General features: G+C 38.5%; 2 protein-coding genes across 4 annotated transcripts in view; one reads left to right on the top strand and one right to left on the bottom strand.

The window, feature by feature from the left end:
* LOC150107333 (L-aminoadipate-semialdehyde dehydrogenase-phosphopantetheinyl transferase) overlaps positions 1–19,186 on the top strand; it is a 169,965-nt gene extending 150,779 nt beyond the window's left edge. The window contains exon 7 of one of the 3 annotated variants that reach the window (XR_016548193.1): positions 19,072–19,186. The gene's annotated coding sequence lies outside the window, so the exon portion shown is untranslated. Of the gene's footprint in view, positions 1–19,068 lie in introns of all 3 variants that reach the window. The other 2 variants (XR_016548192.1, XR_016548191.1) reach the window with 2 other exon arrangements.
* The window catches only part of Gycbeta100B (guanylate cyclase soluble subunit beta-1-like), a 122,823-nt gene that overhangs the window by 66,381 nt on the left and 33,980 nt on the right, over positions 1–22,462 (bottom strand). The window contains exons 3-4 of the mRNA XM_090391801.1: positions 19,079–19,503; positions 9,362–9,628 (exon numbers count right to left, since the gene is read on the bottom strand). Of these exons, the coding sequence (XP_090247927.1) occupies positions 9,362–9,628; positions 19,079–19,503 (692 nt within the window). The remainder of the gene's footprint in view (positions 1–9,361; positions 9,629–19,078; positions 19,504–22,462) is intronic.

Here is a 22,462-nt window from a genome sequence, read left to right as displayed (position 1 = left end):
TGGATAGTAGTAGGTAGTTAAAAGAGGCCTCAGTCGATCCACCTGGCCTGACTTAAATGCCAGCATAAAGCAGATCTCCGACATTATCTCCCTCCATCCGTTCTCCTCCGCGTTCTCCGGCCAGCCACCTCTTTAGATGCCTGGCCGATGAAAGAAGTGAAAAAAAACAAATGCAGGAAGACGCACATAAATTGAAAATCAAAAGAACTAGGACACACATAAACAGAAACAACAAAGGAGCTAGAACACGCATAAAGAACAATAAAAGTCGGTGAATTAACAGAAAAGTACTGCAAGAACGGGGGAAGAGCCTGGCCCGAGTGATGCAGCCCGCAAGGAGCTGCACCACCTCGCTGTAAGCCTTCGCCGCTCGGGTTCTCAGGTCTGTCCCCTCCTATGTGGATTAAGTGTGAATATACAGAAACAAAACCAAGAAACTTAGAAGGGGCTTTTTTTTTTTTTTTTTTTTTTAATATGTCATATTTGCCCTGCTATCTCTTACCGCTTCCTCATAGTCTTTTACCACGTTTTCCATCACTGTGAGTACATGTACTGACTCTTCATCATTAAGTTGCCATATTCTCTTCAAGCATTCATTCCATTCCGCTCGGTCGTAAGTGACTTTCCCAAACTTGAGCCATATTCTAAGACTCTCTAGCTCACCTTCACATTGCAAAGCCACGTCTCCCTTTTCCTGTACAGCTGTGTGGACTTTGTTTTTTATCTCGGGTTTATTCCTAAGATGGAATAGGATTCGCTTTGTTACATTCGAATATTCATATAGGGGTTCTTTTCTTTTTACCGGTTTTGTAATGGGGTGAGAAGAACCGGTGTTTGTATCTACTGGTAAAGTTCTTTTTTCAAATTCCTTCATCATCCCTGGGTATCTCTTTTCCAGATCTACTCGTGTCAGTGACTTCAATGTGTCGCATAGGTGTTGTTTTTCTTCCTCTGTTAAGTCCAGGTGACCGTCCAGTTGCTGGGGCTCGACGTTGGTTATATCCTTTACATAGAGTTCTCCCCATATGAGTCTATTGCTCCTTTTAAAGAACAAGAAAGTTGGCTCTCCTTTTGTGGTCATTATCTGAAATAGTTTTTCTGCCGTTTTAGGAGATCCCTTAAAGTTCTTCAGAATGACAGAGCCGTTTGGAGTATTGCTTTTAACAAAGTCTGTTCCTTCCTTAGTTTCTGGATTATTTCCTTGCTCTCTGTCTTCTTCTTCTGATGAGGTTTCTTCCTCATTTTCTGTGTTGTTTCGCGATATTATCTCATTTCCTTCCTCATCCTCATCTGAACTTGAGGCTTCTATTTGGCTTTCAGTGTCAGGTTTATTTCGTTTCATTTCTCCTTTTTCTTCTGGCATGATGGGTCGTTTAGTTGTACTGGTGTTGATTTCCATTTCCTCTGTTTCTGTGCTGTCATTGTTGCCTTCCGATTTCTTAGTGATCTGTTTCTTTTTCTTCCTAATTCTCCCTTCTGCATTCCTCCCAGTTATTGCCCGATTTCCTAATGTAGTCGTTGCGGTAGCTGGCGGTTGGAGGGCTGGAAACTTCTGGTTCAGTTGTTTGTGGTTCGTTTACTGTTTGGCCGGTAGCTCGAGAGTCCTGTGTTGTGAGCTTAGGAATGGCTACTGCCGCAGGTGTTATGGCGCCTCCTGCTCTTTCTGCAAGGGTCCTATTAGGATAAATGTCTATTTTATGGGATATGTTCCCACATTTATGGCATGGTAACTCACATTGATTCAATGTGTGGTCTGTCGATAAGCAGTTGCGGCATGTGTTGTTTTTCGGGCAGTGAGCGCTAAGGTGACCCAAAGCAGTGCACTGAAAACATTGTTTTCTTACGCCTGGATAATTGACTATTACTCTTGCTGAGCCTAAAAAAATCAAGTTGAGAACCTCGGTTTTCATCTCGATTGAAATGCTCACTTCCCCTGATTTCCACTCTGGGATATCCGCGTCTTGTCCGATTGTTACGTTTCGGACAGTCCCCCATTTGGAGAAAATGGTTTTAATGATTTCCTCCCCTTTCTCTAGATATTCGAGTGGAAACCTGTCAATTTTTACGGATTTTAAAATACTCCCGACTAGGAAGGGTAGGTATTTTTTCCCTTCACATTCTACGCCTTTAAGGAGCGTTTCTCTTGTTTCTATGTTGTTTGTTACTATTTGGAATCTACCCCCCCCCCCCCGTAAGGGGTAAGCCCGTAAATACTTTCTGCTTTGACTACTTTGAGAAGAGCTCTCACAAACGTCGCTTTGTCGATGTTTGGGTCAATTTCGATCCCGAGAGTACGAACTCTTGGCAAGAATTTCTTCATTGTTTAAAAGCAAATAACTTACCAACGGAATAGCAAATTTCAGTCCCTGAAAGGAAATACTCTAAAACGGACCTGCATCGATTGGAACGAGGCCACAAAAAAAATAAAAACCAACAAAAGAAAAACTAGAAGGGTTCTTACCAAACAATACTGGAATAGGAGCTCTCTCTCGGGAACTGGCAACTGGAATCCAAAAGAAGACTGGAACATGGAGCTTTCTCTTGGGGCCGCTTTATTCAGGTCTCTTCAGTGGGAGCTCTTACAAGCTCTGCATTACTAGATTTAGTAATGCAGAGCATGTAAGTATTTTACCAAAACGAGTTACCATAAGGTGTTATAACCTTATTAAATAAAAATCTCAGGAGGAGATATAGATGTAGAAAGTATTTTTAACTTGGGTATAGTTATGTTAAAGATACCAAGCGATTTTCAACCTGGTTTTACTCCATTTTTTCCAAGTAAGCAAACAGACAAAATGTCAAGTTTGCACCTGCAATATATGCAAGACTAGCTGATCCCACAGGTAGTGCAAGACCAAGGCAACTCGTGGTAGAAGTGGAGCAAGCTCTGATCACTAATCTTAATATTTACCCTTAATGCCAAAACACATCTCCAAGAAGGGGATGTATGATGTTTTGTATTAAAATCGGTCAAAAAACCGGTTTGGGTAGTGGCCCCGTGCCTTTAATACAAAACATCATACATCCCCTTCTTGGAGATGTGTTTTGGCATTAAGGATAAATATTAAGATTAGTGATCAGAGCTTGCTCCACTTCTACCACGAGTTGCCATGGTCTTGCACTACCTGTGGGATCAGCTAGTCTTGCATATATTGCAGGCGCAAACTTGACATTTTGTCTGTTTGCTTACTTGGAAAAAATGAAGTAAAACCAGGTTGAAAATCGCTTGGTATCTTTAACATAACTATACCCAAGTTAAAAATACTTTCTACATCTATATCTCCTCCTGAGATTTTTATTTAATAAGGTTATAACACCTTATGGTTACTCGTTTTGGTAAAATACTTACAAGCTCTGCTGTTAACTGTTAACTTCTGTGGCTAGATGGATCTCAATCCCGTGGATTATAATCCCTTCATCTCTAGGAAGTTGACTTAAATTATTAAAGGATTATTGAGCACCTGGCTCGCCCAATTTAGGGTTGTGTGAGAGCGCATGTACCGATGAGCAGAGCCGCTTTCGTGCACTTGTGCTTCCACCTGTCGTTTTCATCGTAGTTACTTGACTCTCTAATGAGTTGGTTTGGGTGAATTGCTGCTTTGGTGAAAAATGCAGTGGCAATGTAACGGAGATACGTCGGAATATCCGGAATGTCAGCATCTCGGTGGAGGAGGGCATTCCTGACAAACCACGGAGCATCAAATATCATACGAAGGCACTTGTTTTGGATGACTTGCAGTTTTTTGATGTTGCTGGGGGCAGTGTGACCCCAAGCCGGCGATCCGTATGTGAAAGTGGGTCTGATGATTGTTTTGTAGATCTTAAGTTTGTTGGTAATATTCATTTTGCTTCTTCGGTTGATGAGGGAGTAGAGCTGGCTGACTGCTGTGTTGGTTTTATTACAAGCATAAGTAATGTGAGGGTTGAAGCTGAGTCGGTTATCCAGTTGTATGCCTAGATACTTGGTTTTGGTTTTCCATGGAATTTCTGTGTTAAAAAGTTTGATTACTCCGTGGTGTGTTGCTTTTCGTCTTGTGAAGAGGATAGCAGTGCTTTTATCTGCATTGACTTCAATTCTCCATTTCCTGAACCAGTCTTCCAGGCTAGTTGCTGCGTTTTGTAGACGCTGTGTTGCTAAGTGTGGTCTGAGAGATCTGCTCAGAATCGCCATATCGTCCGCATAGCTAGCAATGGTGGTTGATGCTGCGTTTGGGATATCTGCGACGAAGATGTTAAACAGTAGTGGCGAAAGCAGTGATCCTTGGGAGACACCCGCGGTGATTCTTCTCGGTGAGGATCTGAGTCCGCGCAGCTTCACCTGGAATTTCCGGTCTTTTAGGAAGGAGTCTATGAGTTTGGTGAGATAGAGGGGTATGTTAGCTGTAAGTAGTTTATATATAAGGCCTTTGTGCCACACTTTATCGAAGGCTTTTTCAACGTCAAGAAAGATAGCTCCTGTGTGCTGTCCCCAGTTGAAGCCAGTTGTAATAAATTCTGTCAACCTGTGGACCTGTTGGGTGGTGTTGTGGTCTGCTCGGAAGCCAAATTGTTCTCCTGGTATCAGTTTGTTTTTGTCCACTTCAGTTTGTAGTCGGTTTAGAATGATTTTTTCCGCTATCTTTCCCAGGCATGATAAAAGGCTGATTGGTCTGTAGTTTTGCGGGAATTGTGGCGCCTTACCCGGTTTGTGGATGAGAATAATGTCTGCGTGTTTCCATCGAGTGGGAAAGTAACTAAAACGGAGTATTGCATTAATGATGGCAACGAGGTGCATAATAGCCTTATGCGGGAGCGCCTTTATGGTTTTGTTTGTAATTTCGTCTGGTCCTGGGGCTTTTTTGTTGTTGATTTTTCTTATTATGGAGTAGACTTCTCTAGGCGAAGTATTGCAGATATTTTCACGGCGGCAGGGCTGGCGTAGTGCGCTTCGGACATATCTGTGTATTCTCTCTATGAAAAGTAATTTTGCATGCGCGTAATTTGGGCTGCATTGAAGTTGTAGGGCATCTGCAAAGGCTTCAGATTTTTCATCGTCTCTATAGACAATACCTTTTTCTCCGTGAATGGGCTGTATGGCAGCGCGGTTCGTTCGGAGAGCTTTAGCCATCTTCCATATGGAATTGTCTTCTGCTTCGAGGGAACACAGTTTTCTTTCCCACTCTTGGTTTCTGTAATCTTTCAATGCGTAGCGAATTAAATTCGTCGCTCTATTTAGCTCTTGGCGATCTTGAGGAGATAGTGTGGTGTGATAGCGGCGTCTGATCTTATTTTTGTTGCGGATTAAAGTGCGGATGTCTTCCGGAAGTAGATTTGCTTGGGCTGGGATGTGAGCAGTGGAGGCTGCAGATAAGCCAACATGTATTTTATTTTCCAGGTACTGGACTGCTGCATCAATTTTTTCTCGCGACGAGATAGTTGGTACTGAGCCTATTAGGGTGCTGAGAGTTGTATTAAATTTTTTGAAGTTAGTACGCGTCTGGCTGGGAATGAGTTCTGGATCCCCTCCCAGGCTTAGAAGTACTGGATTGTGGTCAGAACTGAGGTCATTTACGACTTGTAGTTGAAATTGATATGATGTGTTCTTGAAGATGGCAATGTCAAGCACATCTGGTCTGCCTCTCGGCCCGTAGTGCGTTGGTTCAGCCGGGCCTGTGATAACGATGTTCCTTAGTGAGGCGAAGTTATGTAGAACTCGTCCGTTGCTGTTGTAGCCTTTGCTATTCCATAGTGGATGTTTAGAGTTGAGATCACCTGCCACAATTGTTGCTTCAGTTGTATCGAGCAGCTGAGAAAGATCAGAGGATAAGAGAGTACAAGCTCTGCATTACTAAATCTTGGTATTTCTACCCTGGCTCCCACTGATGAGACCCGTTTTCAGCGGCCCCGAGAGAAAGCTCCATGTTCCAGTCTTCTTTTGGATTCCAGTTGCCAGTTCCGGAGAGAGAGCTCCTATTCCAGTATTGTTTGGTAAGAACCCTTCTAGTTTTTCTTTTGTTGGCTTTTATTTTTTGCGGTCTCGTTCCAATCGGTGCAGGTCCGTTTTAGGTCATTTCCTTTCGGTGATTGAAATTTGCTATTCTGTTGGTATGGTGTTTGCTTTTAAAGAATGTCGAAATTCTTGCCAAGAGTTCGTACCCTCGGGATCGAAATTGACCCAAACATCAACAAAGCGACGTTTGTGAGAGCTCTTCTCAAAGTTGCCAAAGCAGAAAGCATTTACGGGCTTACCCCTTATGGGGGGGGGGGGGAAGATTCCAAATAGTAACGAACAACATATTAAAATCATTTTTTCAAAGTGGGGGATTGTCCAAAACGTAACAATCGGACAAGGACGCGGATATCCCAGAGTGGAAATCAGGGGAAGTGAGCATTTTAATTGAGATGAAAACAGAAATCCCCAACTTGATTTTTTTAGGCTCAGCAAAAGTAATAGTCAATTATCCAGGAATAAGAAAACAATGTTTTCGGTGCACCGCTTTGGGCCACCTTAGCGCTCACTGCCCAAAAAACAACAAATGCCGCAACTGCTTATCGACAGAACACATATTGAATAAATGTGAGTCACCGTGCCGTAAATGTGGGAACACATCCCATAGAATAGACATTTGTCCTAACAGGACACTTGCAGAAAGAGCAGGAGGAGCCATAACACCTGCGGCAGTAGCTATTCCAGTAATCAGGCCTAAACTCACATCACAGGACTCGCGAACTACCGGCCAAACAGTAAACGAACCACAAACAATGGAATCAGAAGACTTTCCAGCCCTCCAACCACAAGCTATCGCAACGACCACATTAGGAAATCAGGCAATAATTGGGAGGAACGCAGAATGGAATATTAGGAAGAAAAAGAAACGGAACACTAAGAAATCTTACACCATTGAATCGGAAGGCAACAATGACAGCACAGAAACAGAGGAAATGGAAATCAATACCATTTCAACAAAACGACCCATCACGCCAGAAGAAGGAGAAATGAAACGAAATAAACAAGACATTGAAAGCCAAATAAAAGCCTCAAGTTCGGAAGAAGAAGAGGAAGGAAATGAGATAATAACGCGAAACAACACAGAAAATGAGGAAGAAACCTCATCAGAAGAGGACACAGAGCAAGGAAACGATCCAAAACCAGAAGATACAAATATCGGTTCTTCTCACCCCATTACAAAACTGGTAGAAGGAGAAAATCCCACGTACGAAAATTCGAATATAACAAGACGAATCCTACTCGATCTTAGGGACAAACCCGAGATAAGGCACAAAGTCTACACACATATACAGGAAAAAGGAGACGCTTGTTTGCAATATAAAGGCGAGCTAGATAGTCTTAGTATATGGATGAAGTGGGATAACTTCAATTACCACCAAACGAAATGGAATGAAAGCTTGAAGAGAATATGGAAACTAAATGATGAAGAGTCAGTACACGTACTCACAGTGATGGAAAACGTGGTAAAAGACTTTGAGATAGCGATTAAAAATTGGAGGGCAAATATGACCTAAAAAAAAAAAAAAAAAAGCCCCTTCTAAGTTTTTTCTTTTGGTTTTGTTTCTGTGTATCCACACTTAGTCCACATAGGAGGGGGCAGACCTGAGAACCCGAGCTGCGAAGGCCTACAGCGAGGCGGTGCAGCTCTTTGTGGGCTGCATCACTCGGGCCGGGCTCTTCCTCCAACTCTCGGTTCTCTTGTTGATAAAGTCCACCTCAATACGGATCCCACTATTGCAGTTTTTTTTTTTTTTTTTTTTCAGTTGTAAGGCATAGTCTAAGAATAATCTAAGTTCCAAATTTTAACAAACATTTTTCTTTATTTCTTTAGGGGTTACGAGATGACGTCTCCAGACACCTAGATTAATGTAATCGAAAGTTATGTTTTTTCGGGTAAAATGAAATGTAAATTTTAAGTTTTTTTTTTCGAACAGGTGCAAGGAGATTATGTTTTACAGACCTTTTAGCCACAACCTCTGGGTTATACAGCTAAACAGGTTGACTGAGGTCTCTTTTTACCTCCTACTATCCTACTCTACCTTTCTTTAACTTCCCCTATTACTACCGGCTGACCCTCAGCAATCTTTGTACTCCAAAGGCCGATGATGAAAGACATGAACTCCCATTCTACCTCAATAAAGGTCGAAACCGGTCTGGGTAGTGGCCCCGTGCCTTTAATACAAAACATCATACATCCCCTTCTTGGAGATGTGTTTTGGCATTAAGGGTAAATATTAAGATTAATGATCAGAGCTTGCTCCACTTCTACCACGAGTTGCCTTGGTCTTGCACTACCTGTGGGATCAGCTAGTCTTGCATATATTGCAGGCGCAAACTTGACATTTTGTCTGTTTGCTTACTTGGAAAAAATGGAGTAAAACCAGGTTGAAAATCGCTTGGTATCTTTAACATAACTATACCCAAGTTAAAAATACTTTCTGCATGATATTATTGTTGATGCAAATTTTGCTTCTAATTGGGCTCAGCCTTTAAATGCCATAACTTTGGTTTAGGAAGTGGAGATTTCCATATTGTATGCTTTTGCTATTTCATTCAATGAAAAGGCTGCTTGTTGTAGTGTATCTTCATTATCTTCAATTAGAACCTGATTTTCAGCGAATAAAATTGCATCGATGTTGGTGTAATCATTTATGTGAATGCCAAAACTGGATGTTTCCTTCTGCAAATTACGTTAACCATTGACTAAGAACTGCAGATGAACTGACAAACATACACTGATGTCCAGACAACAGAATGTTGAATGGTTAAGTCTGATTGGTCCTACTCCTGTCCTTGACAGCCACTCCAACTTTCCAGAGTCTTTTAAAAAGTGCCTTTTTTTCCCTTTTAGTTGCTCTCAGCTGTTCTAAATGCTTACGTGTTTATAGTCCATCTTGCACTCTTTTTTTTATTAATATTTTCAAATAGCTACCATCATACCCCCAAAACATGAGTTATCAAGTGCATCTGGACAAGAGACTAAAAAACATGTAAATCATCGAAAAATGAAAATTATTCAGTGAATGAAGAAAAGTGAAACTCGGTCAGATGTGTCATGTCTTTAATTTAGCACTATCAACTGTAACAGCTACAATGAAAGCTGCTGAGACCACAAAGCAATCTTCTCAATCAGTGGTCAATGGTCGATATTGGTGCAGATCCTCTTACAACACTTATTTCCAGAATAAAATGGAAAAGATGCTTGTACCAAAAATCTTGGAATGGAATTTAATGTATTTACATGTGTTCCCATTATATTTTTGCTTCAATTTATGCCAGAAATCTCAGGAACCTAACCCTGGTGTAAACCGAGTCATACCTGTATATATTTCATTTTTAAAGAAATTATTAAATTTCTGCCAAACATCTTACCTGTCAGTTTTCCTTTTCTCATCTTCCAGTTCTCTGTAGGTTTGTTGCAGTTTATCCGTGAGTATTTCAAGATTTTTAGTTAATTTGTACTCAGCTTCAAATTGCTCTGATAAGAGAACCAAATCTCGTGTTGCATCATGTAAAGGAATATCACTGAGGTAAAGACCTCGTCTGTTCAAATCATCTAAGTTGAGAACGCTTGGAGAACAAAGAAACAACATCAGATCTGTCTCTGCCACATATAGCATCTGGCCTTTCAGCCGCATCCTGAAAGAAATAGGAAATTTTTTAACTGTACTCTATGCTTTGAATGCTACAAAAATTATTTTCACACACTTTCATTTAAATTTCTCAGATTAATGAGTGTATGCTGAGTGAATAATTATTAAAGCTTATTTAATTTTCATTTGTAATCAGTAAACCTAATGTAAAAAAACTGTTACCAGAGGAATAAATTTGTGAATATGACACCTGAGTCTTTAAAACTTTTTATAAATTTTAAATTGGTCATTGGTTCATAAACATCAAAAATTCACCATCACTAAGTATTAAGTATTTCTATCACAACTGGCAAAATACTTATTATTATTATTATTACATAACACCTCCATGGAGTCCAAAGACTCATCAAGGGAAGGCATCTACTCTACAACTCTCCATCTCCACTACTTCACTAATCCATCAACCGCAACTACCTTCATCATCTACGCCGACTACCACCACTGGTATTTCCACAGACAATCACAAACATTGAACCATACCCACGGCAGGATTTGAACCCTCCACCCTTTTGGCTGGAGAGCAGATAGTCTAACCACTTGACCAACCAGGCTCAAAGTGCATTTCCTCAACAACCTCAAGAAATTATTATATGGACATCTTAGTGGAGCCCAAAGTTTCATTGTGGGAGGTCCACTCTAATTATTATTCACTCAATTTGCTGAGATACCTCTCCTAAAATTCATTCACTGACAGCCCTTATGACTGCCCCTGGCTGCTCATACCACTCATTCACCATTCTCGAAGCAAAACATTTAGTTCATCTTTACTAACCATATTCTTTCACAGGATCCAGGATGATCCTTTGGTTTCTCTCTCTATTTGTTATGTATTGAAAAATTTTCTTTTCTGCCTTAATCTTATAAAATCACTTTTAGTAACTTATCTGTTTCTATCATGTTTCCTCTTTTCTGAATATCAACTAAGTTTTGTAGCCTGCACATCTTCAATCTGTACTCGAAGGGAGCATTCTACAAACTTGTTATCAGCTTGGGCCCTCAACTTTGAGTGTTTGTTCTCCACCACCACCACCTTATCAAGAAATCCAGGCAGCTAACTTGTGCATAGTAGTCAAGATGAAACTGTATAAGAAAGAGAGAAAATAGTCTCACTGTCTTTACTTATCAGTATATTCTTTAACATTCATCCCAAAATGTGTTTATACCTTACACTTTGCCAAATTAAACTGACAACTATTCTCCTTTGTCCACACTGTCAATCAATTTAAATCATCCTGTAGGATCTTTACATCATTAACTGTTGTTCTTTATTAATTGATGCTTTCCCAATTTTGCATCTTCAACAAATGACTGGCTGTTTCCCTTCAGACTATTCCCTATATCATTAATCCAAACTGAGCAACTTTAGTCCAGAGACTTCAGCATCCATTGGTCACCTACATTCTCTTGAATTCTGCACTACTATGTTCTACTCTCTGATGTATGTCAGCCATTCTCTTATCCAGGTCACCAGTCATATCAATCAACAATTTGCTCCAGTTTACATAATAGATTTCTATGTGGTATCCTGTTAGGTGCATTTTCAAAGCAGTATCATGGTTTTTATTTAATCACTTTTATTATAAAAGTGAGTAAGTTATTAAGGCAGGACTTACCTATCCACCCTTTACAGAGTGTGCTGATTCCCAGTGGAGTATCATATTCCTAAACACACATTCCTGATTTCTGCATTTGCCAGCTCTTTCAATACCTTAGCTAAGACCCCAATATGCTGATGGGTCTGTAATTTGCTGCTACTCTTTTGGAACCTCCCTTATGTAACAGAACTATCTTGCCATCCTTTTACTCCCTTGGAAATTCCCTTGCACATTCTCACAGCACACGAGCCATTATTCCATTGAATCCCATGGTTATATTCATGTTGATATTTCTTAATATCCTCCAGATCTATTTCTGTTCTCATGTCGAACTCTGTCACGCCAGTCACTGTATTGTCTCTGCCTGGATAATACACACACTGATATTGTAGTCACTCAGTAATTCAACTATTTTTTCTACTTCCTTGTCATCCACTTACCATCAACATTCATTAAAGTCAGTGTTCTATAATCATTCATCTTTTTACTCACCATATAGCAAAATAATTCTAGGATTTCCTTTGGTCTGTTGAGCTAATTTTCTTTCATAATCTGATTTTGCCTTCATTATCATGCTAGTCTCACCTGTCTTGCATGGGCTTTGTACTGCTCATGAGCTTGCTGATTACTCTCTCTTTATATTCTGTTCACAACATCTTTTTTTTTTTAGCTCATTACTTAATAATTCTACTGATTCATTTAACTCCTACATGATTTACCTTCCTGCCCATGGAGATGCATTTTGATAATGCTTCTCTCAGACACCCCTTGATCACTTTTTATGCATAACTGACATATTTTCCTTACAGTTAATAGTGCCAGTTCATAAGAAATTGTAAGGAAGAAATGTCAGTTATGCATAAAAAGTGATCAAGGGGGGTGTCTGAGAGAAGCATTATCAGTATGCATCTCCATGGGCAGGAAGGTAAATCATGTGGGAGTTTCCATTTAATTTTGTTTTTTTATTTTTATTTTAAAATATAATTTAATTTAAGATGCCATTTAATTTAGTCACAATTACCAGCACTGTGTGTATAACTGAAAATTCCATGTTTAGCTACTTCACAGATGAAGTTGCCAGATAACCTCTCCAGTCACAAAATGGCTATTATTATTCATGGTTACATTTTTCAAGGCTGTTACCAGAGCCAGCACTCTCAAACTCCAGATGTCTTTTATCATATGCTATGTCAGGTAATTATTGCATAGTGTAAAAATTCCATTTCCATCTTGTCAAATACCCATTTCCTCTATCTAATTTGTATCCCTATGATTGAGAACCACCCTCATAATAATTTTACAATCTGAACTGATTTGCTAATCTGTTGTACCATGGCTTTTACAGCTCTGTAGCAGCAACCAACTATGTATTTTGTCCTTTTTGGCCTGTATCTCATGCTAGATAACCTCAAATGTACTGACTCCCTTATGCCCCTTCCCTTGTCCTCTTTATTTCCTCTTCTGCTGAAAATACAGTGTCCATTACATCCTGTCTCTATAACTATTATTTTCCATCAGTTAAGTCTCACTGATGGGTATAGCTTTTGTCCAAATCTAAGTAACCAACACCAACCACTTCTGTTATTCAAAATTCTTCTGGCATTTGTATATGAATTGCAACATTTTCCTTATACCCACAATCTTGCCATCTTGTAATGATCAATCCATTCAGATTCAGCACCTTTGAAACTTAATTATATTTACTTGATCATTCTCATCCTGACACTTATTAACTTTGGAGGTGAGGTGACTGAAGATACACTTATCTGCAAACTCCCCCCACTTCATACCCTAAATTGCTCTAGTTTTCCTGATTTTGCAAATCCAATCTTCTACTGTACAATTTTTCCTGACACCAAACTTCAATATCTAAAAACTGCACAGCATTCTTCCTATATACAAACCAATGAATTAGCTCCATTGCAATCATGGCCATTCTTCTATCCTGGCATTCTGTTGCCAACAAACCCCACCAACTATTCTATTTTGCTTCATCTAATAACTATGTCTTCTTTCATTTCATAGTTATCAGTTTTCACTGGAACTATAACTATGAAATGGGACAAATGCTTTCAGTTGTCCACTCTGCATTCATGTATGCAGAGATATATGTAAAAGATTGAACATGGAAGGATGAATGCATTGGAAAGGTTGTCATTTTCTGTGCAAATAAGTGTTATGGCTAGAACTGCCATAGTAAAAGGTAGCTTGGGTGGCCTTGTGTGGGGGATAGTGGCTTGGAAGATAAGAGGATGTATAGCATATTTCAGAGCCAAGTGGAGTCTGGGGAAAAGTAATAATAGTTATGGGAATACTAATAATCCATGGTTTTTCTATGTACAAATATCAGGAATTAAGGCCATGAGTTTTATGGCATTAATAGACTTATTTTGTCTAAAATTATTAGTATTAGGGAAACATGATTGACAGTGGAAATATGTTGACAAGAAGAGAAGGTGAAATCTCTTAATAGGGATAGAAACTGAAGGTTATGGCATATTTCATTTCAACAGGATAGGAAGGATAAATAGAATGGTAGAGAATCAGGAGGGAAATGGAACTGATGGCTTTGAGAGTGTATAGTGTGCAATGATGGGATATTTAGTAGGATGCTGCGATAGGCTGGAGAATATAGAGGGTGTTGATAGATAGAAATTTGACACTCAGAGAATGTATTGCAAAGATCATGAAAACAACTTAGAGGTTTGCTTCAGCAGGAAGATGTTGACCAGTACGGATAAGAGAGTGGTATGTCTGGATTACTGTATTCAGATCTGGACACCTGATCTGAAGAAGAAAAAGTAACTTTGGAGAGGAAAGAAGCTGATAACAAAATGATATAGAGACTTAACTACTATTTTTCAGGAAATTACAATGTATACTCAATAGTAATTATAATAACTTTTATTAATACTTCCTATATTTTGGCAACATCACATTGTCATCATCAGGAATCACAGAACAACAATATTTGCATGCAGGCACTAACACTGGGTAAATGAAGCTGAAGAAAGGCAACCAAAGTTGGCTCTAGAGTCCTAAATGGTATCCCCCCAGTGGTCTAAATTGGTTGGTCTTGGCTGTTGGACTGAAGATCCGAGGATGAGTGTTGTTACAGTTTGAACATTTCTCAGAGCTGAGCAGATTCCAGGAATATCCTCTCATATTTGTATTTACTGCGCTGTTATAGAGTAGCTTTCTTCCAGTGGATCCTGTGGTGAGTGTCCAAAGCATGGTCAGCAAGTTCCAGAGTAGCAGTAATGTTGGTAACAAATGTAGTCCATGCCATGTGTTCAGAAATTCTGATATTGGCTGTCATGCCTGTGTGGCTGTAATAGGACAATTTGCAACTGCAAAACATATGCTAAGTCTAGGGAAATGTGGCTAGTCTTTGGTGGCATGGATGAGGTATGCCAATTTTTTGCGTGGCCTCTAAGTGGCTATGGACTGCAGTAAGTGGTTATGAGGACTAATATGGGGACTGCAGGGTATTGGGTATGAAGTTAGACTGAGTGCATGTAATCTGCAGAATCTACTGTTAGATATTTAAGCTTTTGAGAGGTATTTATCTGATGGACACTGAAGAGTTTTTCATAGGAGTTAGGAAGCCATCCTTAAAAGTTATGTAAGAGGCTTTTCAAGTGGAGAAATAGGTTTATTGTATGGAGAATTGTAGGAGCATAGAGTGCATTGCCCGAGAGAGAGAGAGAGAGAGAGAGTGGTCAGAGTGCAGACAATGAATTCATTTGATTAATATGACAGACTTTGTGTTGTCTGAGGTAGGCCTCTTGCAATATAATTCTAACAGTTTTACTGTTAGAATTATATTCAATTACTGTTAAAACATTCTTAATCTTCATACTCATGAACAGTTTTGTGATGTTCTCATTAATCATATCTGTTATTACAGAATAACCATAGAGTACTCTCTTCTTATTCTCATTCTTTTTATACTCTTCTCTTGCCACTCACTCTTTCTTTCATTCTCTTCTCTGCTATATACATCACACTTTATGGCATTTACAGGTATGAGTAATCTAGCAGGTGATAAGTATCGTATGTGCAAGTAAATATGGCAAAGTTTGCTGGAATAAAAAGTAAAGAAGAAGAAAAATGAGAGAGTAAAGATAGTGAGTCTGTTGCTTTGGTATGACTGAAAAGAGTTGAAAAGCATCTTGATTGCAACTGAATCAATGAGAAACAGGAGAAATAATGTACAGTTTGTGGATATGTGGAGTGAATATGATGGACAGAAAACTTATATAAGTGATGAATTGCACTTGGATGAATTTGGAGTTAGGTATATGCAGAATTGTTGTTCAGTGAGAGCTCACAAGTGCAGAGTCAAGTAGGCTACAGATTTTAAGGGTGATGCTCGTGAGTGTGTTTACAGGCATCCTTAAGATGCATGAGTGTGAGCAGGGTTTCCCAAACTGTGTTCTGTGGAAAGTGAATAAGTGTTCTGTGAAAATTATCAAAATTAATATGAGCGGCTGAGTTAAGGGCAGCACGCGCACTGGCCTTCACTCAGCCACCCACGGTTGTCGACACCTCCGAGCACAAGTGAAGTATGGAGGTATCTATTCTAAGAAACATGCAGTCACAAGCAAGGTCAATGTGATGCACTGAGGCCTGGCACACCGTTAGTGTCGCATTTTTGCAATGCGATACAGCCTACTTCGGCAATAGTGTGCACTTAGCTTTACATTGAATACGAGACCAACGATACTTGATTCTAATGAAGGTGTTCCATTAAAATTTCAGGATTTGTGAAGTGTTCCGTCATAAGAAAAGTTTGGGAAACTCTGAGTGTGAGAATGGTCATAAGCTAAATGTCTTCCTAATGCACCCTACTGACTATCCTACTCTATTTCTAAGCAAAATTTAGTAAAATAGTCGGTATAATGCATAAAGGTGGGTGTAGAATCAAGGGTTTATGTTTATTAATGCCAAAAGCCAAAAAATAAGATGGGAGGAATTTTGACAACTATGCTAAAAAATCCTTCCTGAAAATACTATAGATTCATTCTATAGGCCAGTAGGACAAAACATATAGTTGGTTGCTGCTGTAGGTGAGGAGTGCAAGGGAGTATGTAGACAGTGACACAGGGTGAGTAGTTACTATGGGAAATATGTATCGGAAGGGGAAAAAGTCGTGAAAGGAAGGAAATAGAATTTATACAGCTTCTAAGAGGTAATTACCTGAGACAACATGTGATTGGGGATAGGGCTCAGGGTCCAGTGCTATCAGCAGATTGACAAATCCTCTGATACCATCAGAGGTTAAATCAGGTAACAGCTAGATGGATGAATATCATCATTACGGAGGGGGACAAAAAAATGGAAAATGTTGTAGAGGGTATGTAAGGAGAATAGTAATCAGCAAGCTCATGAGCAGTACAAAGCAGGTAAGAAATGTGACCAGTACAGTATGGAAGTGAAAATTCGATTATGAGAGGAAAGTAGCCATGTGCAGGTCAAAGAAAATATAAAGGATCCGAATTTAAGAGGAAGCAGGTGACTATTGGACTGCTGCTATTTAATTAGTACATCAAAGATATAAAAAAAATATTTAAGTGGAAATATCCAGTTGATTTTTAATGATGGAAAACTAGGTCGATCAGTAGAAAGTATTTTTAACTTGGGTATAATTATGTTAAAGATACCAAGCAATTTTAAACCTGGTTTTACTCCATTTTTCCCAAGTGAGCAAACAGACAAAATGTCAAGTTTGTGCCTGCAATTGATGCAAGACTAGCTGATCTCACAGGTAGTGCAAGACCAAGGCAACTCGTGGTAAAGGTGGAGCAAGCTCTGATCACTAATCTTAATATTTACCCTTAATGCCAAAACACATCTCCAAGAAGGGGATGTATGATGCTTTGTATTAGATCAGTAGGTAGATCAGTAGTTAATAAAGGTAATGTGAAGATTCTGCAGGAGGATTTAAATAGACTGTCAGTTTGGGTAAAGGGTAACATTGCTAATGTGGCAAGGTGTGTTAATCACTTTGGAATGAAGACATTACAAGTTGTATATTACATTGAGAGAACTATACTGCAGGAAATAGATGAGGCCAGGGATTTTGAGGGAGGAGATTGTGGACAAGGATATTCAGCTTCCCAGAAACCACCATAGTCAATCACCTCTAGACCGTTATTCTTTTGAAAATCAGGTGACCAAATCTGTGCATGGTAGTCTATATGTGGCTCAATCAAGGCACAATGGAACCAGAATCTCGTTACTTCTATAAGTTGATGTCCTCTGCATCACTGCCAAAATTCATCGTTGTGTCCTCACAATTCTGTTATCTATATTTTATATTCCTATCCACCATCACATCTAGATCTCTTATTTTCTTCACCTCCTCCAATACATCCCCACTAAAAGTATACTCTACATCCTAACTTTGTTTTCTGAATTTTTTAAAACTTTATGATTTACAACATTGAACTAGTAATCCTCCTTCCATGCCTATTTATTCAGTCTATTCAAGTTCTCTTGTAAAGCCACATCTGCTCTACTCCTCATAGCTCTTCCCATTTCAGCATCATTTTCAAACAACTGAATATCCCCCATTCAAACCTATCCCAATATCATTAGCATGCAGATTAAACAGTAATAGCACTATAACATACCCTTAATTCAGACCATTAATTCTGATGAATTAATGGTCTGAACTTTCCTTTTCTGGGATATTGCTCCCCCATCAGTGGCGTAGCTAGGGGAGGACGGTCCGCCCTGGGCAGCACTTTTCACGTGAGACACAATTTTATTTTTCGAGGATTCTTCTATTTATGTTAGCTTAGTAATTTTATTGCTTAATTAATAATTAGTTTTCAACAACTATACTTACAACTAAAATAAACATAAACATAGTGTTTAATTTCTTTCCCTGCATTGTTTTGACTTTTTGTAATATTTTTGGTGTGTCTTGAGAGGGGCGGCAAACTTGGAGATTTCCCCGAGCAGCAAAAGCTCTAGCTATGCCACTGTCCTCCATATACAACTTGCTGATACCTATCAGACAGCCCATCTCCAATCCTATACACTAATATCCAATTTCATCCATTCTAGTTTAACTATCAACTTATGTGGCAATCTATCAAAAGCCTTTGTAAAATCTAAGTATGCTATTGTGTAACATCCTCTCTTGTCCAATGCACTTGTAATGTTATTGTAATAAGGAAGCAAATTACTGAAATGGGTTGGCACGTACCTCTCCAGCACTTTTAACCATAACACTTGATTTTATAAGAGTAAGAAATTTTTTACATAACAAGAAACGAGGAGAAGGGTCAAGGGTCACACTTGAAAATTGTGTAAGAGTTGGCTAGAAAGGGTGAATGCTTTATCAGTGAATAAGTTCAAGGAAAAATATGTGTGAATAATGGTTATTTTGGACCTCCTACAATGCATGTTTGTATCCTATGGAGATTCCCAAGTAACTTAATAGTAAGTTCAGAGGAGTTGTAATGGTACGGAATTCTTGTGGTTTTTGATTTAGAACCTGAATCATTGACTGAAACCTTTCAGCTAAACACCCTGAAAGGTTTGTTTTATATTTGATATTTCTGTAGAGCTAGTACTTTGTTACATGATATTGTACACAAAACTAGAAAACTAGTTTCCCGATGAACACCCTGTATTGGAGAAGATACTTCATAATGATGATGATGATACATAAATATTTGTCATTATTGATTGTAAATAGTTTAAATAGGAGTTGTGGTTGACTAATTTGTTCATTTTATTAAAATCTAAGACAATGAAAGGAAAAGTTGCATAAATTAAATATCTACATGATATACACTTATTATTCTTCCTTCAGCAGTGCTTACCTAGAATGTTCTCTTGATTCATTACTTCCATTTGGAGCCCTGGTCCTTAGGACAAAAACAGTATTAATGTGTGACAGAATTGTCTCAAAGGTAAAATCCATATGAGGACGCACCATGTCAAAAAGATCAGTTATTTTGCAGTCACTCTGTGTTAATGCTGGCAGTACTCGTGCAACTGATGTGCCAGCTTGCTTGACAATCAGTTGGCGGTCAAACATAACATGGAAAGGGAAAGCCCGACAGAAGGTAGCAGGACTAATCTTGTTTTCCATGGACAAGGTCTCGAACTCTTCTAGTTCAGGTTCTGGAGTACGTTGATGGTCTTCCTTCTCAGTGATGATGAACTGCACATGGTCACATTCATCGTCTTTTGCTTGTACAACTTTCATTTCTACCTCAGTGTCATGCAATTTACTAGCAACTGCCTGTAATGAACATGTATTAGTTTAATACACTACTTTATGTTTTTTATATCTCAAAGAATATGAGTAATTTAAATATATGCTTGATGTGGATAAATATATGTCTATATTTCTTTAGGAGAAAAAAGACTCAGTATGTACTATCTTCTAAATGAAAGTTAATAACATTTTATTTAACTTGTTCAGGAAAATTCTAGCTGTTAAGAAATTTTCCATTCTGTATCTCTAAACATGTGATTTGCTCTTGAACTTGAAGAAATCATCCTGCAGTTGTCTGTGTGCATTTTGTAATTGGATGCAGTTTCCTTCCTGGTTACTCACCACTTGCAATGGGGGGGGGGGAGGATTGCTTTTTGCCAGTGGCGGCTTGTACATAAACACTGCGACACTGCAGTACCCTCAAAGAAAAAAAACTAAATTTTGTTTGTGTTTATAAATAATAATGCTTACAACATGTTAAAGGTTACAGCTTATGTTTCAACATTGATTGAATAGTTAATAATTAGAATTGTTCGATTAATGCTTTAGATTACGAAACAAGTGCACTGCGATCTAACACAGTGTCGGAATTATCACGTTCGGTCAGTTACGGCTAGACCTGCCTATATTCGTTTGCCCTTATCACTGCATGTAACAAGTGAATCCGACACTGCTCGTTGAGCAGTGTCACTATAGATAAATTGTATGCTTGCGCGTGTTATTTCTGTGAGATATGAAACTTTTATTATTGGTGTGTGTTCGTGGTGAGGGTGAAATATTTTTCAATAAAGCAAATTTTGTGATATGTAAATTTACATATTAATAAATTGGTTACTGATTAGCAAAAAATGAATTATTTTTATATTTTGTATATGCAGTACCCCCCACTTAAAATTTTCACTGGCTGCCACTGCTTTTTACCCTATTTCCATAACCAGTTATAGCTTACTTCCAAACTTTCTTCTTTTGTTACCCTTCCTTCTAGATATCGGTGATCTTCTTTCATCAAATACAAAACTTCTTATAGTTTTGCCAATGAAAGTACATTGTACTTTTCATTTCAGAAACTCAAGTCACAAATAAATATGATCTCAATAAAATCTATGATCATTCTTAAATTCAGAATTTCATAATAATTTCAGCGAAGAAAGGATAATCTACTTTATTTCCCTCACTTGTAAACTCAAACTTGTCTCAAATCCCTCAAGAAAATTCCCTTTCATTGATTTTATATTTGAAATTCCCAAGATATTCAAATAGAATACATCTTTCTTCTTGGAAAACAATAACTTTGAGTCTCTTGCAGTAATATATACAGGGTGTCCCATAAGTTCCGAAATATTTCAATAATTCATAAAAATCAGAAAAATTGGTATATTAGAATGTGGATGCGAAAGTAAATTGCAAGGAGGGGGATTTTTTGGGGTGGGGAGAAAAAATAGTTGAAATTTTCATAAGGGCTCTGTAGCACATTCCTCATTTGCAAATGCAAGTTCTGTAAAACGCAAGGTGTACCACTGGCAGCTCGTAATGAATGCGTGTGAATTCCCAGTCATTAGGGATGAAGAATTGTTTATGTGAAAAGAAAAATTTGTTGCTGTGATGCTTACTTTGGTGGATAAGACATTGTTAGTGAAATTGTTTTATGTAAGTGGGGAATCGGTAGTAGAAGTTTTACGAAAGTTTCAAACACAAAAAAGAATGAAGAAAGGTCAAGGTCTTATCACTCTTACCAGACTGCAGTCTCTAATAAGACATTTCGAGAGAACTGGAAATTTGTCAGATCGCCTCGAACATACAGACCAGCGTTATCCAAAGCCCGTACCAGCATTGTGGAATCACAAATGAATGCCCTGGTGGCAATCAACAAGCGGTGTAAGCAGTGCACAGGAAGCTGCAAGAATCACAGGCATAGCGAAAATGTTTGTATTCTGCATCCTTCATGGTGCGTCAGCATCATTGCATCAATGTATGCATCACAACAACAAATTTTTCTTTGCACAAAAACAATTCTGTTCTCCCCAGAGGCATAGCTAGGGAGGGGTGGAGGGGGGCAGTCTTCCCCAGGTGGCACTTGGAACCTTTTTGAACTTTTGCAGTTAATTCTAAAATACAGTCTCAAGAACTCATTTCCAATTATTGTAATACTACTGCGAATTGTCCTCACAATTGCTGTAGGTGTTGCTAGTTGTGAGAGGAGTTTTTCTAAATAAAATAGATTAAGAATTACCTACGTTACTATGAAATAGACTTTGCCAATGTCATGCAAGAAAAATAACATTTTAGAATGTTGAAATTAAAGTTTTACTTCAAAAATAAACATAGTGTTTTAATTTATTTCCCTATATGTTGTTTTGACTTTTTGTAGTATTTTTGGATTGAGAGGGGCGGCAGACTCAGGGACTGCCCTGGGTGACAAAAGCTCTAGCTACACCACTGGTTTGCCCCAATGACTGGGAATTCGCATGCATTCATTGCGAGCTGCCAGCAGTACACCCTGCGTTTTATAGAACTCTCATTTGCACGCATTCGCAAATGAAGCATGTGATACAGCGCCCTCTATTGGTGAAAATTTGAACTGAATTTCTCCCTGCCAAAAAAATCCCCCTTCTTGCGATTCACTTTTGTGCAAATCACACTCTAATATACCAATTTTTCTGATTTTTTTGAATTATTGAAATATTTTGGAACTTATGGGCACCCTGTAGTAGCTTCAGTATTAAAAAAAAAAAAAAAACTTCTCTCTCCTAGTATTTTATATAAACTGGAACACACAACAGACATGAAAAAATAGAGGCTTAAGTATTTAAGCATAATAACAAACAAAATAAAAACAGATTGTTCTCATGATGTATATAATGAGTCACAAAATTTTCGCTTTTGCGCAAAATCATTTTCAGCATAAAATGGACTAATGCAAAACGTATAGTTCAAATGATGGAATAGTGCAATGTGTAATGACTGTGAAAATAAACATTATAAT

Source organism: Typopeltis vanoorti, chromosome 4 (genome assembly GCF_054136105.1).
Source record: "Typopeltis vanoorti isolate ZY-2024b chromosome 4, IOZ_Tvanoo_1.0, whole genome shotgun sequence".
NCBI lineage: Eukaryota > Metazoa > Arthropoda > Arachnida > Uropygi > Thelyphonidae > Typopeltis > Typopeltis vanoorti.
This window is presented reverse-complemented; position numbering and strand designations above follow the sequence as displayed.